General features: G+C 44.9%; 1 protein-coding gene across 1 annotated transcript in view; it reads left to right on the top strand.

Moving 5' to 3' along the window:
* The window catches only part of LOC126424841 (ankyrin homolog), a 63,685-nt gene extending 44,943 nt beyond the window's left edge, over window positions 1-18,742 (top strand). Inside the window, exons 4-5 of the mRNA XM_050087647.1 lie at window positions 208-345; window positions 18,094-18,742. Coding sequence (XP_049943604.1) covers window positions 208-345; window positions 18,094-18,673 — 718 coding nt within the window. The 3' untranslated portion in view covers window positions 18,674-18,742. The remainder of the gene's footprint in view (window positions 1-207; window positions 346-18,093) is intronic.
* The last annotated feature ends 501 nt before the right edge of the window (window positions 18,743-19,243 follow it).

Below are 19,243 nucleotides of genomic sequence, written 5' to 3'. Positions count from 1 at the left end.
TTTGGTATGCAACGGATTGTTGTGAGAATCTGAGGAGAAGAGGTGTGTGAACTGATTAGCTCGATGGTAAGGGATTCACCTTTGTGGTCACAGTACAGTCGCCGGCAGTGTGTGTTCCATTGTTAAGAATGACAATCCCTTAGCAGTAGTGCCTGTAGTGAGGTGCCCCCTGGCCTCCTCGCTAACACGGTGTCTCCCTCGGTCCAGCACTCCAGCCACTGAAGACAGCAGGGCGAAGGCGGCCGGCACCTCCAGCGAGCAAGGCTGTACTCCCGTGGCAGCTGCACCACCAGTGGAAGCCTGCCCCACTCCACCACCTGGTGACGCTAAAGTCTCTCACATGAGGTGAGTTCCATCGCAACGTGTCCACGTTTTTCACGTTCACAGTATGAATTACGGGGGCGTCAGCCAGTAGTTACAGACAATAAATCACACAACATTTTATTGCATTTTTCAAGAAGGCAGAGGGGAGACTCCTAACAGTAAAGTACTTGTTTCAGTCGATCTCTACATACTTCTTTGCCTTCACAGAGTCAGTAGCATTCAGCTTGAAGATTAAATGTCAACCTTTGAATAATCATGTATATTTCTCAATTCACCATAGGATTAGATTAGATTACATTAGTACTTGTCTCATAGACCATGAATACGACACTTCGTAATGATGTGGAACGTGTCAGGTTAATAAAAGGTGTCTATACAAGATATTACATTAGACAAAATATTACATGACACTCAATATTTCTAATTTTTTTTTTGGTGGGGTTTGGGAAATTATCCACTTACTATACCCAAAAATTCATCTAATGAGTAGAAGGAGTTGCCATTAAGAAATTCTTTTAATTTCCTTTTAAATGCTATATGGCTATCTGTCAGACTTTTTATGCTATTAGGTAAGTGACCAAAGACTTTTGTGGCAGCATAATTTACCCCCTTCTCAGCCAAAGTTAGATTTAACCTTGAGTAGTGAAGATCGTCCTTCCTCCTAGTGTTGTAGCCATGTACACTGCTATTACTTTTGAATTCATTCGGATTGTTAATAACAAATTTCATGATGTTGTTGTTGTGGTCTTCAGTCCTGAGACTGGTTTGATGCAGCTCTCCATGCTACTGTATCCTGTGCAAACTTCTTCATCTCCCAGTACCTACTGCAACTTACGTCCTTCTGAATCTGATTAGTGTATTCATCTCTTGGTCTCCCTTTACGATTTTTACCCTCAACTCTGCCCTCCAGTACTAAATTGGTGATCCCTTGATACCTCAGAACATGTCCTACCAACCGATCCCTTTTTCTAGTCAAATTGTGCCACAAAATTCTCTTCTCCCCAATCCTATTCAATACCCCCTCATTAGTTATGTGATCTACCCATCTAATCTTCAGCATTCTTCTGTAGCACCACATTTCGAGAGCTTCTATTCTCTTCTTGTCTAAACCATTTATCGTCCATGTTTCACTTCCATACATGGCTACACTCCATACAAATACTTTCAGAAACGACTTCGTGACACTTAAATCTATACTCGATGTTAACAAATTTATCTTCTTCAGAAAGACTTTCCTTGCCATTGCCAGTCTACGTTTTATATCCTCTCTACTTCGACCATTATCAGTAATAAGTGAGTATATATATTGTGAGGCTACAGTGAAGATTTCTAGCTCTTTAAATAAGGGTCTGCAGGATGATCTTGGATGAGCTCCAGCAATTATTATGATTACACGCTTTTGTACAATGAACACTCTTTTACTCAATGATAAGTTGCCCCAGAATATGATGCCATACGAAAGCACAGAATGAAAATAGGCGTGGTAAGCTAATTTACTCAGATGTACATCGCCAAAATTTGCAGTGACCCTAATAGCGTAAGTAGCTGAACTCAAACGTTTCACTAGATCTTCAGTGTGTTTTTTTCCAGTTCGACCCCTCATCAATGCATACACCTAGAAATTTTGAATATTTTACCTTAGCTACCGATTTCTGATCGAAGTCTATATTTATTAATGGGGTCATTCCATTTACTGCGTGGAACTGTATAGTTTGTCAAAGTTTAATGAGAGCCCATTTGCAGAGAACCACTTAATGATTTTCTCAAAAACATCATTTACAATTTCACCAGTTAATTCTTGTCTGTCAGGTGCGATAGCTATACTTGTATCATTGGCAAAAGTACCAGTTTTGCATCTTCGTGAATATAGAATGGCAAGTCATTAATACATATTAAGAACAGCAGAGGACCCAAGACCGAACCTTGCGGCACCCCATTCTTGATTCTTCCCCAGTTTCAGAATTCACCAGTTTTTTGCATATTATGTGAACTATTTATTTCAACTTTCTGCACTCTTCCAGTTAGGTATGATTTAAACCATTTGAGCACTGCCCCATTCATATCACAGTAGTTGAGCTTATCTAGAAGTATTCCATGATTTACACAATCAAAAGCCTTTGATAGATCACAAAAAATCCCAACGGGTGACTTCCGGTTACTCAGAGCATTTAACATTTCATTAGTGAAAGTATCTATAGCATTTTCCGTTGAAAAACCCTTCTGGAAACCAAACTGACATGTTGTTAAAACTCTATTTTTACAAAGGTGTGAAGCTACTCTATAATACATTACTTTTTCAAGAATTTTGGATAAGGCAGTCAGGAGAAAGATTGGGCGGTAGTTGTTGACATCAGACGTATACCTTTTTTATGCAGTGGTTTAACAATGGCATATTTCAGTCTATCTGGGAAAATACCCTGCTTCAGAGAGCTATTACATATGTCGCTAAGAATCCCACTTATTTCTTGAGAACAAGCTTTTATTATCCTGCTGGAAATGCCATCAATGCCATGTGAGCTTTCATTCTTGAGAGAGTTTATTATCCTCCTAATGTGTGTGTGTAAATTGTCTCCAAAAACGTTCAAATGTGTGTGAAATCATATGGGACTTAACTGCTAAGGTCATCAGTCCCTAAGCTTACACACTACTTAAGCTAAATTATCCTAAGGACAAGCACACACACCCATGCCCGAGGGAGGACTCGAACCTCCGCTGGGACCAGCCACACAGTCCACAGCTGCAGCGCACTAGACCGCTCAGCTAATCTCGCACGGCAAATTGCCTCCCCTCTTTTGTTTTATAGTATGCAACGTTTGTAAACAACACCAGGTCTTGACAGACCGTGTTTATCCGTTGCCTGGCCCTTGTCCTCATGGGTCATTAAAGTACCAACATAAAGGAAAAAGACTTGCTACAGGCAGCCATTGCTTCACAGTGGCTGAAACTCGTGGAGGTTGAAAAACTGGCCATGGATGGAAGGTCACTGAAACATAATTGTTTGGTGTTATACGAGGTGCATTCAAGTTCTAAGGCCTCCGATATTTTTTTCTCCGGACTGGAAAGAGATAGAAACATGCGCATTGTTTTAAAATGAGGCCGCGTTCATTGTCAATATGTCCCAGAGATGGCAGCACCGTACGGAAGATGGAATTTTACCGCCAGCGGCGAGAATGAGAACTGTTTTAAATACTTAAAATGGCGACGCTTTCCTTACTTGAACAGCATGCAATCATTTGTTTTCTGAATTTGCGTGGTGTGAAACCAATTTAAAATCATCGACAGTTGAAGGAGACATGTGGTGATGGAGTTATGTATGTGTCGAAAGTGCGTTTGTGGGTGCGACAGTTTAATGAAGGCAGAACATCGTGTGACAACAAACCGAAACAACCTCGGGCCCGCACAAGCCGGTCTGACGACACGATCGAGAAAATGGAGAGAATTGTTTTGGGGGATCGCCGAATGACTGTTGAACAGATCGCCTCCACAGTTGGCATTTCTGTGGGTTCTGTGCACACAATCCTGCATGACGACCTGAAAATGCGAAAAGTGTCATCCAGGTGGGTGCCACGAATTCTGACGGACGACCACATGGCTGGCCATGTGGCATGTTGCCAAGCAATGTTGACGCGCAATGACAGCATGAATGGGACTTTCTTTTCGTCGGTTGTGACAATGGATGAGACGTGGATGCCATTTTTCAATCCAGAAACAAAGTGTCAGTCAGCTCAATGGAAGCACACAGATTCACAGCCACCAAACAAATTTCGGGTAACCGCCAGTGCTGAAAAAATGATGGTGTCCATGTTCTGGGACAGCGAGGGCGTAATCCTTACCCATTGCGTTCCAAAGGGCACTATGGTAACAGGTGCATCCTACGAAAATGTTTTGAAGAACAAATTCCTTCCTGCACTGCAAAAATCGTAGAGGGAGACCAAGAGATGAATACACTAAGCAGATTCAGAAGGATGTAGGCTGCAGTAGGTACTGGGAGATGAAGAAGCTTGCACAGGATAGAGTAGCATGGAGAGTTGCATCAAACCAGTCTCAGGACTGAAGACCACAACAACAACAACGTCCCGGACAATCTAGTGTGGAACGGGGTACAGGTTTTTGAACCGTGAATTTACTTTCAAAATCTTTTCTTAAAGAATTTACTTTATTTACTAGCGATTCATCAAGAACATTAACACATTTAATCACACTAGGTGAGTGTGGAAGTAGTAACTGATGAAAATGAAATTACCTTTAACAAATGGGAATTTTATTCATAGGAGCCTTTTCAAAAACAGATTTAAAAATTATAAGCAGAAAAGGACCCTCGAAATATCAAGTTACAATTTTATTAAGAGGCAGAAAGAGTAATATTGACAGTATGAGCCTTCGGGCTGAGAAGCTTGCCGCTCCCTTTCAACACGGCCGTAGTCACGACCGCTCACAACAACTTCTGAAAGACTACACTGGTGCAAATCTGCAACACACCAGATTATTTTAAACTAAAAATTTTAACAACTCACATAAACACATTAACTATGCATCCCGTAAGAGGGATGGAAATGGTACAAATAAATTATTTGCCACCGCAAGTGCAATTTGTTTTTAAAAGGACTCTGATGGTGGAAGGGTGTCAACTTTATAAAAATGACTATTTAAATAAAAGCCATGAAATTAAGACTTACATAAAATGTATAACATGCTCTACATTACACATATGCCGCCTCGCAAGATGATAGGCAAGATAAAATCATATTTCAGGAATTCGGCCTTTACACCTTAATTCTATAAATTCGTTAACAGCCAGACATGAGAGAGGCAGCTATTAACGAACGGCAGACCGACCGACAGACAGACAGACACTAACTGCCTAACAAATTCGGACGAGAGACAGACGAACAAGCTGAGAACGGGCGGCTGACCAAGAAAACAAGTAGAATTTAACAAGTAAATGAAACAACATATCACGGATCACTTAACTTCTAATAAACTGCGATGTCTGCGAAGACCAGGCGCAGCACCCCAAAACGTTCTCCCGAACCGTCTGCTACCAGCCGCTTCAACGGACGCAGGAAGGCGCGTCGATCTCCCGTCTCACGTCGTCGCAGCTCTCCCCAGCCAGTCCGATGTCGTGGGTTGACTCCTGTTGCTCTCGTGTCGGCCGCGAAGCCACTATCCCTCCCTATACGGCGCGGTCCACCGGACTGACGTGGCGACCTCACATGCGCCGACGCTCAAGACGGACAAGTCATCTTGTGTCTCAGTACGCGACCGACCAACCGATCGATCCAACCGCCAATGACCATTGCCTGAATAAACTCGAGCAGACTGGCGACCTAACAGATACTAACACTCCGGACGACAGACAGATACTGACTGCCCCACGCTGACCCGGCTGACCAACTGACCAGACTCACCGAGACTGACAGACTGACTCACTGCCGAGCTCATAGCGCCCCTTAAATACACGTGAATAGGCAACCTTTCCCCTTTCTCACCATAAGGAGACACCAAAGCTGCGACTGCCACAGCGCTTCCACCGTCAGAAACGGAGGGCGACTGAGTCACATTACGCGCTGCGGCGCGCTCTTCAAAACAGCAAATCTTACCACTGCTCAGTTTTTGTTTCCGCAGATGCTGAAGCATTCCTCACAAGTGATACTGAAGTGTCTTGTGGGAAACGACCTACATGACCAAACGATACTTCCATTTCTTCCTCTGATGTAGGAAGGCTTATTACTTACTCTGGGGGCTTCAGAAGAAACCATACGATGGTAAACTGGCACATCAGCTGCTCCTTTAGCCATCTCCTGGTTGAAAAAGCGGCTAACATACATCGGTATACTGACAAAAAATAAATGCAAGACGCCACAACAATTTTTGCCTAAGAAAGCTAGGGATTTTCATTCCCGTCTGTTTGGTTTCCGGAATGATATAATATCAGTTCCCGATTACCGAAAAAAAGAAGGCTGTTTTATTGTTTTTAGCTGTGGTGTGCGTACTGTAAGACCTTCGGTACACACATCCATCAGATTATTTGACTTGTCGCTCTAACGAAGTAGGCGAGTGTCAGCAATATGTCTCGTGGTCTTATTGTGGCATGTTTATCTTCTGCCGTTAGGTCAGACGATAGAAATGGCACTTGCACGCTTAGAGTAGCAGATTGACGGTGACCAACTTTAAACAGAACTTGATTAATTTTCATACACATTTATTTAAATAATAACTATCATAAACCTTATTTAACTTGATTCTGGATGCTATTTACAATTGACAATCTGAAGTTCCTTTGGTCTTGGTACGTTAATCTTATTCTCACATGTCTCTGATACTTGACAAAGTGTCTAATCATTTATCTTGATGGGTATGTACAGGAATATGATAATCTTATTAGGCGCAGACTGAAATTTGACTACAGACAAATGCAGACTAATGCAGACTGACTAATCGGAGGTCTGTACACTCATTATAATAACTCGCGCGTTCAGGTATCACTGCACTAGTGTGATCCGTGAGGAGAAAAGGTTCTACGTTAGCAGCAATCTCATTGGCTGCATTACATATTAATACGCGGATCGGCGAAAGCAGAATTTGGTCCGTGTCTAAGACAGCGCCATCTCGTAGTGCGGAGACGGACGAGTGCTGCGCCTGCGCTGTTGTGCCTAGTGGGGAAGTTGTGTACGTGCTGACTACGCGGAACTATGTACACAACATTAGCTTTGCAAGTTTCTGAAACTTTTGACGAAGCTACAGATTAACCAGGGATAGTTTTCAGTTACATTGTTACAGCTCTAATGGATACAGCAGGAATCAATAATCAAATGATTTTTCATGCGAAAGAGGTAAATCCAAGAAAGAAGAGAAGGATTTTCCCTTATGAACCTTCAGCTAGTGCAAAGAGCTAAGATTCTTTCACTTCGTACTGACGCACCAATGTTCCTCGAGAAATGGAAAGAACCGTGGATTGAAAGAGGAGAGTGCCACCGAGAAAAGAGGGCGGAGTGTGTCACCATCAGGTGGCACTCATGCCGCAGCTTTGATTGCAAAAGGAACGTGAAAACAGTGCATACGTGTGGGAAGCGTCAAGGAGTTCTCGAAAATGCGCAAGAAAATTAGTGGTAACAGTGCAATCAAAATAAAATGTGACTACTCATACTGCTTCAATATAGAGACCCTATGTGGTTTTGTATTGCAATGACAGAGTGGCGTTGTGCAGTGTCTGCTGAAGAAAAGCGTTGGGGAAGATTGACCGCGACAACACAGAGACACAATGAAAGTTAATTCTTTTATTGTTGAATCAAACAGCGATTCAGCTCACGTAACGTAAGTTTAATTTACCGTTGTATATGGGAACGAAGTTTTTCGCGACGGAACTTATATGTAAAACATTCTCGGTATTCTTGCCATGTTAGTTCTGGATAAAATCTCGAGCTCTCGACGATTACCTCCATCGTCATCGTCAGGAGCTGACTGTCTTCACTGCTGCTGTGGTAGCTTCTTTATAGCCCGTGGACGGCTTCTGATTGGTCGGCGATTACGTACTGCTGTCGCAGACGGGGTCACTGTGTGCGCCGGTGGCGCCACCGCTTCCTTTGGAACGTAAACCTTGGAAGGAACGTCTCTGCTGCTTCTCTGCATCAAGCGCTCGTTTCCATGCACAGCTCAGATGACATCCGCTATCGCGGTTAAAGTTATTTTGGCTCATTCTGATTTCAACAGCCTCCTTCATAACAGTATCGCAGTACGTGGAGGTATGGGACAGAATTTTTGTTTCATCAGGAGGAAAAAGATCCGCCAGCATTTTCAAAGTGTCCTCCGCAGGAACTTTTGTGAACAGTGATACCACATCCTGGCTGACTAAAATGTTCTGAAACTACAAAGTTGTTCCGGCACATAATGACGACCACCTACTTCTTGTATGGTAACAAATTTTATGAAATGATGGACGGTATGGCGATGGCCTCTCTGTTGTCTCCATGACTGGCTAACATTTTTATGGAGAATTGTGAAGAACGTGCATTAAATTCAGCTTCCCTCCGTCCATCCTTATTTTATCGTTACGTTGATGACACATTTATGATCTGGCCACACGGCGCAGAAGCTCTCGAACGATTCATGGAACTCACGAACAGCATATATTCGAACATCCAGTTCACTGTCGAGATGGAGAAGGAAGGGGACTGCCTTTCTTAGACGTTTTAGTACGACAGGCGGACGGACGTCTTGGCCACTCTGTATACCGTAAGCCGACGCATACCGATTTATACCTGAATGCACAGAGTTTCCATCATCCTGCTCAGAAGAGAGCCGTTTTGAACACGTTGGTATATAGAGCAAAAACTGTTTCTGACGAGGACCACTTAAGGTCCGAGAGTAACCATCTGGAGTACGTGTTCCGAGAGAATAGCTATGGTGCACGCCATATAAAGGTAGCGTTCTCCAAAAAAGGGAAACGTGAAAATGCTGCACACTCACAGGATGAAACACCGATTGCGGTTCTTCCTTTTTGTTGCGCGATTTCCAGCAAAATAGGAAGAGTCTTGCGTAGACGAGGTACAAGACCGATTTTTCGTCCTCCTAAGAAAATTAAGGAGATGATGCGCCCTGTTAAGGACAATCTCGGCCTCAGGGTCCCTGCAGTTTATAATATACGCTGTAAGTGTGGAAGTAATTATATAGGTCAGACGATTCGTTCCGTTTCTGACCGCTGTGCAGAACACCACCGCCACATTAAAAATAGACAACTGGAGAAATCGGCAATTGCGGAGCACAGCCTCACGAACAAACATAAAATTTTGTTCGATGAAACAAAACGTCTATCCCATACCTCCACGTACTGGGTTTCTGTTATAAAGGAGGCTGTTGAAATAAGAATGAGCCAAAATAACTTTAACCGCGTCAGCGGATGTCATCTGAGCTGTGCATGGAGACGAGCGCTTGATGTAGAGAAGCAGCAGAGACGTTCCTTCCCAGGTTTACGTTCCAACGGAAGCGGTGGCGCCACCGGCTCACACAGTGACACCGTCTGTGACAGCAGTACGTAATCGCCGAGCAATCATAAGCCGACCAATCAGAAGCCGTCCGCGGGCTATAAGGAGCAGCAGTGAAGACATTCAGCTCCTGATGATGACGAATCAGATAATCGTCTTTTTGTTTTTCTTTTCCTTTATTGAATTTCGATTCCCCCCGAAGAAGAGGGTTGGCTGGCAGCAGCTTATTACGCTGCTCTGCAGCCTAAAGACTTTTTGAGACGTCAGAAGTAGATAAGAAACAATAAAAGCAGGTGATAAAACGGTGACTTAAATTGTAAAACGGCGAAAAATTGGGGAAAGTTAAAACATAAAGGAAAAGGTTGACAAAGCTAATAAAATACACAGGAAGCAGACAGGTAACACAGTAGACAGACAATTAAAAAAACATGGCGACAATCTGGTTTCTGTTCGCAAGAGGTATAAAAATCACACCCAGCGACAGTATGATGTCCGTTCGCAAACACTTCGGACAAGACACACAACACTGAACACTCACTGTAAACACTGCACTAAAATGTCGACACAAAGATGACACACTGTAGCCAAGGGCAGATGGGGGGGGGGGGGGGGGGAGGCTACCTGGACAGATGGGAGGGGGGGAAGGAGGGAGGAGCGGAAAAACGAAAGGGGGGGAACCAAAGGAGGGAGATGCATGCCTGCCTTCGTTGAAGGCTTTTACCCAACGTGCCACTGTTCTGTACCGCAATGCCGATTCCCCGCACGCCTCTTGAAGACCTCGATGTCACTGTTGTGCTATACGAACTCTGGCACATTCAATCTTGGTCCAACTCCGTGCGCACGCCAGTGATGTGGGACGGGCGAGTCCGTTTACTCGGAGGTAAGGCAGGTATGTCAACAACGTGTGCTATCAGCGACAATAGTAGATTCCATTGCATAGTGTCTCCACAGCGGTTTTGCCACTATTTAAGTTCCAGCCTACGTATTAAGCTGCAGGTGCAACGTTTATGAGCGGTTTGCACTGGCGTCATTTAATTTGAGTGCACCTTTACTGGTTCCATCGCGAAAGACGTATTCGTCTGTTTTCAACGTATTAAAATCAGTTACATTACTGCTTGTGTAAGGTACCGCTTCTCGGCACTTCCCACCACAACTGAATGATATCTTAGTGTTAGATACATGTTGATGCCTATAATTATGACAGCAACGACTGTATAATATTCTACAGTAACGTAGAGAGGAAAATGTGAGCCATACTTTATAAATGAAAAAAAAAATTGTTCCCAGAGTATCATCAATTTTTTATGTCGTGTTCTTGGTACTTTTTCTGATTAAATCCTAAGATACACACATCTCGTATTAGTGTTCCTACATACGTTAAACCAAATATAGCAGAGCCACCTGGAATATGTACACTCACTTTGAGAGAAAAAAGAACATCTTGAGCGACTACAAGTAGGACGTTCATATTCACAGGATATGTACGTTACTATGTTCTGCAGACACGATTAGCATTTGAACCATGTCGGCCAGCAGGTTCAAGACCAACATCAATATCGCGTAGCAACACCACCTACCGGTAAAGTATGCCTGCCGCTCTCGTTGTCGCTGTAAAATGAACGTTAAGGATCAGTGTAACATGATCAGACGTGCTGGACGCCTCGCAGACGTATGAGCGAACCGTACCGTCAAATCAGTGAGTTCGAAAGAGGGCGCATTATTGGTGTGAGAGAATGTGATGCATCAATGCGGGAAATTTCTGTTCGTTTGGCAATGCGCGACAGACCTGCATCCTTCTCGGCTCCACATCAACAGTAGAAAAGTGTAACAAATCGTACACTACCAGAGGTGACCGTCACCGTTTATTACAGCATGAGTTACGTGCGCGTCGTCCACTTTTCTGCCTGTCTTTGACGAATGTGCAGAAAGGTTCTAGACGTGAATGATGCATGGACCGACGTCGCTAGTGACAGGAATGGCATCCGATAGTGTTTTCTGACGAATCTAGTTTCTGTTTGTCTGAGAGTAATGGCCGCGTTTCGGTTCGATCCAGAGAGGGGCAGCGGCATCACAGTGACGGCATTGGCACGAGACATACACGGCCGACTCGAGGCCTTATGGTGTGGGGGTGCTGTTGGGTACAGCCATAAATCACAGTTTGTGTGTGACTGTAATGCCACTTCCTCGGACGAGAAATAAAAAATCAAAAATTAGCTCTCAATACCCCAAAGATTTCCCCCCAAGTCCCAAATTCCCAGAAAAGTGAATAAGCGAACGAAGTTCCATTTATCACTATGATTAGGACAATAACAAGTAATTAAATCAGGAATCAAAGACTTGACAATTTAGCAATCTACGAAAGAAAGATTAAATTTCAGCAAAATTAAAATCAAAATCATAATAAATCGCAGAATTAGCATAAATTAACATTCGCAAAGTAGAACCAACGATCCCAAAGAATGCTCCGTGTGAGTGCTCTTTGGGAATCGTGAGTAATAACTAAGTATAATTCAATGCATTGTCACTACGTTACGAGAGTTAGCCGAAGCGGGTCATATATCTGAATGCTCGTACATGTAGGCGCGCTTAGAATGTTTTTGAAATTGAATAATTGCGATCTATTATGACGCAGTAATACGATCTTCTGACTTCAAATATCACGACATTAGAATTCGAACGGAGGACTTTTACCCACTACAATAAAGTGAACTTTTAACTAGATAATTGAACTAAACATTACTTAGACAGTGATTTAGGCAACGAACACTGATAGACAATTTTCATTCATAATAGCCAGTGGTTTATGGAACTTCAGTGATAGGTCCGAAGCATATAATTTAAATCCCCCCAACACCTGGGAAAGTTTTCTTCTCAAGGCTCGGTTAGAAAGTGACTGATATTGTGCAATAAAACATCCTCTCGTGCCAAGTCGTGCATTTGTGATTTAAAATTCTATCAAATTCTTGACAAGAAACTCCCGAGTAATAATTACGCGCGGCGATAATATTTGACTGTAGCGCTCGGCACTTGTGTAAAATCTTTGACTCAAATAAAAAGCCCACTGTTACGATTTCTTAGATACTTGAAAATACGACCAGCTTCCAGGGAATTTGTTGTGGATGTGACTGTATTGGTTTTATCATTAATATTTCATCATTAATCAGTTAAACATCGATTACGAACGATTAATTACTATTATTGGTGAAGTAAATATCTCACGCACGTCGACATTTCGTTTGTGTACCGTCGTCATCGTAACTTGATAACGATCTCAACACTGTACCGACTGTCGCCGAGTTTTAGCCGAGTCCAAGTACAAATCAAGCCAAATCATCAAGAAGAAGAGCCGTTATATGACCTTCGTGAATGACATTCTGCGACCCGTAGCTGTAGTCTTTGTGCACACTGCCCCAGGCACCATTTTCCATCGAGATAACGCACGACCACATTTTGCTGCATGAACGTGTGCCTTCTTGGTGCCACAGGATGTCAGCCTTTTGCTCTGACCCGCCAGATCAGCAGTCTTGTCGCCAATCGAAAACGTGTGGGATGTGGTGAAGCGACGGGCGCAGCGCCATCACCCAGTGTCGACCACCATAGATGAACTTTGGAACCAGGTGAATGAAGCGTGGATGGCTATACCACAGGACGCCATTCGCGTCTTATATGCCTCGATGCCATCACGCATGGGACAAGTTATCAGGGGCCATGGCGGACCCTGTGGCTACCAGGCAGCATGACATGTGCCGAACTGAGGCGACTGAAATGCTAATCATTTCTGCAGTACATACTAGTGTACATGTCCTATGAATATCACATGTCTAACCAATGCGAGAAATTTCTGTTCGTGTAGCATTGCAGGACTGACCTGCATGCTTCTCGGCTCCGCATCGACAGTGGAAAAGTGTAACAAATCGTACACTACCAGAGGTGACAGGCGTTCGCGTCTTACAGTTTATAAAGCAATAGACAACGTTTCTATTACTACCAAGGATTTCGTAGGCGCCCAAGTCATCTTGCATGGTCCATCGGTGTTTTGCGGTGGAGTTTTGAACTTCACTCTCGCTAACAAGGATACGAATAAACACGGCAACGACTGGGTCACCGATGCTCTTTTTTCTGAGCACGAGGGTACAAGCATACTGGTCATTAGAATGAAATATTTCGGACTGAATCATTGTTAGTAATGAAGTTGCTATGCATTTGGTATCTGTGAAAATTTTTACAGAAAGTGCTAAGCAAGTTTACAATCTAAGAATTTTCATTTTTATGCGATACATGCACTACTGGCCATTAAAAATGCTACAGCACAAAGATGACGTGATACATTAATTTAACCGACAGGAAGAAGATGCTATGATATGCAAATGATTAGATTTTCAGAACATTCACACAAGGTTGGCGCCGGTGGCGACACCTACAACGTGCTGACAGGAAAGTTTGCAACCGATTTCTCATACACAAACAGCAGTTGACCGGCGTTGCCTGGTGAAACGTTGTTGTGATGCCTCGTGTAAGGAGGAGAAATGCGTACCATCACGTTTCCGACTTTGATAAAGGTCGGATTGTAGCCTATCGCCATTGCTGTTTATCGTATCGCGACATTGCTGCTCGCGTTGGTCGAGCTCCAATGACTGTTAGTAGAATATGGAATCGGTGGGTTCAGGAGGGTAATAGGGAACGCCGTGCTGGATCCCAACGGCCTCGTATCACTAGCAGTCGAGATGACAGGCATCTTATCCGCATGGCTGTAACGGATCGTGCAGCCACGTATCGATCCCCGAGTCAACAGATGGGGACGTTTACAACACAACAACCATCTGCACGAACAGTTCGACGACGTTTACAGCAGCATGGACTATTAGCTCGGGGACCATGGCTGCGGTTACCCCTGACGCTGCATCACAGACAGGAGCGCCTGCGATGGTGTACTCAACGACGAACCTGGGTGCACGAATGGCAAAACGTCATTTTTTCGGATGAATCCAAATTCTGTTTACAGCATCACGATGGTCGCATCCGTGTTTCGCGACATCGCGGTGAACGCACATTGGAAGCGTGTATTTGTCGTCGTCATACTGGCGTATCACCCGGCGTCATTGTATGGGGTGCCATTGGTGACGCGTCTCGGTCGCCTCTTGTTCGCATTAACGGCATTTTGAACAGTGGACGTTACATTTAAGATGTGTTACGACCCGTGGCTCTACCCATCATTCGATCCCTGCGAAACCATACATTTCAGCAGGATAATGCACGACCGCATGTTGCAGGTCCTGTACGGGCCTTTCTGAATACAGAAAATGTTCGACTGCTGCCCTGGCCAGCACATTCTCCACATCTCTCACCAATTGAAAATGTCTGGTCAATGGTGGCCGAGCAACTGGCTCATCGCAATAAGCCAGTCACTACTCTTGATGAACTGTGGTATCGTGTTGAAGCTGCATGGGCAGCTGTACCTGTAAACACCATCCAAGCTGTGTTTGACTCAATGCCCAGGCGTATCAAGGCTTTTATTACGGCCAGAGTGGGTTGTTCTGGGTACTGAATGGAATCATCGGACAGGAACTCAAACCCGGATTTCCCGTTGTATCGGGAGCGGTCGCCTCACCATTTGGCACGACTCAGGGCCAGCCCCAAACCCACATATGTCGTCAAACTCGCGTCTACGACCTGTACTCGTACATCCGTTATTGATATTCCCGCTTGCCCGGTATCGGCGGATCAATATGATATTGCAGTGCGCGTGTTACTCTGATTACGAGCAAAGTTCCTTTGGAAATGTTTGCAGGTCTGGAGAAATGTCGGCGTTCTGGCTTTGACCTCTGCCAGTGCTCTGTGTGTTTTAAAGCTATGTGGCACCATTACTAGTATTCTGTGTCAGACTGTGGGTCAGTGTTGACAGTAATTCACATCAGAGGCAGGCAGAGGTGCATGGTCTCACCTTTTAAAGCACTGTGCAACCTTTCGTCGTTGGCCAATGTAGAGGCATCCTGAATTTACATTTTTTGCTTCGTCAGTGAATAGGAAAGATGAAGAATCGACAAACGAACAGCTGTGAGAACACTCCGATCCATTTTGAGTATATGCAGTGTACGATTTTCACTTGAAACAGCGGCATCAGCACTTTCATTTGGGCATTATATTTTATACCAGTAAAAAGTGACCATTTGATTGGTTGACAGAGGGTGGGTTTCTCATGTGCAACACTTCACTCGGCAGAGTAACAAAATAAATTTGCTGTTAACTCCATTCACTTATAAAGAATTTGTTACATTTTACATCTGAAGAAAAGCAACACACAGCTGTTACGGTCGTTGTACAGGGGGCTTCACATACTGATGACATGACGTCCATCTTTTCTCAGTATCTACAGCGGCGTGAGAGATCTTCGAGGTGTTCAGGAGGCTCAGATTCACTTCGAGCAAATTTTCATATCGTAAATTATACAAACGCATGAAATGTGCATTTACTCTTATGACCTACATGGTTTGCTGTTACCTTGAGAGGCATTGCCATCACAAGAATTAAGACTAGCAAGTCTGTGTGTGTGTCCTTTTATTGTGCAGACGCTTTTATCTGTGCAAAGTGCATAAGTGCATGCGCCAACATGTGTGTTTACGGAGGGATAGTAGAGGCGAGTTAGTATTGTTGCTAAATGTGAATCATGTTGGCTAAATGGTTTCTTGTATCCCTGGTGATGGTGTGTCAAGATATTTGCGAATAAAGGAGCTGAATTTTTTTCTACCACGACAGAAAAGTTTTTGTAAAAAACTGGAGATGTGATTAGCTTCATCACATTTCCAAGTGTCAGAAGGGATTACTACAGGCAGTATTGGCTGCGTGCTCTTTCACTGGAGGCCAACGACTGCTTAACAGTGACATCCAGAGGGCAAAGGAACATAGTGGCAGCAATCAGCATGACAAAAGTGGGACAACTGAATTAGATGGAATGTAGTACTTTTCAGCGTAGAGTGGATGAAGATTTTGAGAGGGAGATACATTTGTACCTTAATATACAGAGGCAGTCCCAGTGCTCTGCATCACTGAAGGGAGAGAATTGTAGATTCAACGTTTGTCACTGCAGATGTCTTGGTTGATTGGTTGATTCGGGGGAGGGGACTAAACAGCGAGGTCATCAATCTCTACGGATTAGGGAAGGATGGGGTAGGAAGTCGGCCATGCCCTTTCGAAGGAACCGTCCCTGCATTTGCCTTAAACTACTTAGGGAAATCACGGAAGACCTAAATCAGAATGGCCGGGTCAGTGTTTGAACCGCCGTCCTCCCAAATGCGAGTGAAGCGTGCTAACCTCTGCGACACCTAGCTTTTACACTACTGGCCATTAAAATTGCTACACCAAGAAGAAATGCAGATGATAAACGGGTATTGATTGGACAAATATATTATACTAGAACTGACATGTGATTACATTTTCACGCAATTTGCGTGCATAGACCCTCAGAAATCAGTACCCAGAACAACCACCTCTGGCCGTAATGACGGCCTTGATACGCGTGGGCATTGAGTCAAACAGAGCTTGGATGGTGTGTACAGGTACAGCTGCCCATGCAGCTTCAACACGATACCACAGTTCATCAAGAGTAGTGACTGGTGTATTGTGACAAGCCAACATTGACCAGACGTTTTCAGTTGGTGAGAGATGTGGAGAATGTGCTGGCCAGGGCAGCAGTCAAACATTTTCTGTATCCAGAAAGGCCCGAGCAGGACCTGCAACATGCGGTCGTGCATTATCCTGCTGAAATGTAGGGTTTCGCAGGGATCGAATGAAGGGTAGAACCACGGGTCGTAACACATCTGAAATGTAACGTTCACTGTTCAAAATGCCGTTAATGCGAACAAGACGTGACCGAGACGTGTAAACAATGGCACCCCATACCATCACGCCGGGTGATACGCCAGTATGGCGATGACAAATACACGCTTCCAATGAGCGTTCAACGCGATGTCGCCAAACACGGATGCGACCATCGTGATGCTGTAAACAGAATTTGGATTCATCCGAAAAAATTACGTTTTGCCATTCGTGCATCCAGGTTCGTCGTCGAGTACACCATCGCAGGCGCTCCTGTCTGTGATGCAGCGTCAAGGGTAACCGCAGCCACGGTCTCCGAGCTGATAGTTCATGCTGCTGCAAACGTCGTCGAACTGTTCGTGCAGATGGTTATTGTCTTGCAAACGTCCCTATCTGTTGACTCAGGGATCGAGACGTGGCTGCACGATCCGTTATAGCCATGCGGATAAGATGCCTGTCATCTCGACTGCTAGTGATACAGGGCCGTTGGGATCCAGCACGGCATTCCGTATTACCCTCTTGAACCCACCGATTCCATATTCTGCTAACAGACATTGGATCTGGACCAACGCGAGCAGCAGTGTCGCGATACGATAAACCGCATTCGCGATATGCTACAATCCGACCTTTCTCAAAGTCGGAAACGTGATGGTACGCATTTCTCCTCCTTACACGAGGCATCACAATAACGTTTCACCAGGCAACGCCGGTCAACTGTTGTTTGTGTATGAGAAATCGGTTGGAAACTTCCCTCATGCCAGCACGTTGTAGGTGTCGCCACCGGCGCTAACCTTGTGTAAATGCTCTGAAAAACTAATCATTTGTATATCACAGCAGCTTCTTCCTGTCGGTTAAATTTCGTGTCTGTAGCACGTCATCTTCGTGGTGTAGCACTTTTAATGGCCAATAGTGTAGATCTGCTTCCGTGATCAGATGTGTGTATGGCAACGTGTGAGAATGTCTTTGTTTTGTGCAGGAGACTTTCGGGAAGAGAGAAGGGCAGGAGGCTGCTGGAAGCAGCTCAGCAGTCACGAATGTCGGAAATGCGAGCCCTGCTGGCTGCAGGTGCGGACGTGGGGGCGACGGACGGCGACGGTTGGACCGCCCTGCACTGGGCGGCAAGAGATGGACAGGCGGAGATGGCCAAGTGTCTGCTGGCTGCAGGGGCAGACGTCGAGGCCAGGGGGCAGTGGGAATGGACCGCCCTGTTCTGGGCAGCACGACAGGGGCAGGTGGAGGCGGCGAAGGCTTTGCTTTCCGCAGGGGCTGACCTGGAGGCGAGGGACATGTGGCAGAACACGCCCCTGTTCCTGGCTGCAATGACTGGACACACGGCTGCCGTGCGCTTTCTGGGGGCGTCCTGTGCCGACCCCAACGCCACGGAGGAGAATGCGACGACTCCGCTGCACTGGGCAGCGTACAATGGGCACGCAGATGCAGCAGCTGCACTGTTGGAGGCAGGTGCCGACAAGAGGGCCAGGAATAGATTTGGGCGCACCCCTCAGGATAATGCCAGGAAATGGAACGACCGGCAGCTGATAAACATGCTTAGTTGAAGCTGGCACTCCAGAAAAATGACTGTTGTGTATAAACAGCTGCGTTTTTTAAAAATAAATTATACAAAAGTATTAGCCTGTTCTCAATATTTGCACCCACATTTACATAGTACATGTGTATAACAAGATGGCAACAAAAGGGACGTAGGAGATTTCTATTTCTTGGTTCTAAAAGGGCCAATGTGAAGAATCTTAGTTTGTTTCTGAATATTTTCTGTCAATTTTAGACAACTATTAACAGTATGAAACTTCCTGGCAGATTAAAACTGTGTGCCCAACCGAGACTCGAACTCGGTACCTTTGCCTTTCGCGGGCAAGTGCTCCACCATCTGAGCTACCGACCGGGCGTGAGTCGTGCTCCGGTAGCTCAGATGGTAGAGCAGTTGCCCGCGAAAGGCAAAGGTCCCGAGTTCGAGTCTCAGTCGGGCACACAGTTTAATCTGCCAGGAAGTTTCATATCAGCGCACACTCCCCTGCAGAGTGAAAATCTCATTCTATTAACAGTATATTTGGGGCTGGTTCAAAAATGGTTCAAATGGCTCTGAGCACTCTGCGACTTAACTTCTGAGG

Source organism: Schistocerca serialis, chromosome 10 (assembly GCF_023864345.2).
Source record: "Schistocerca serialis cubense isolate TAMUIC-IGC-003099 chromosome 10, iqSchSeri2.2, whole genome shotgun sequence".
NCBI lineage: Eukaryota > Metazoa > Arthropoda > Insecta > Orthoptera > Acrididae > Schistocerca > Schistocerca serialis.
This window is presented reverse-complemented; position numbering and strand designations above follow the sequence as displayed.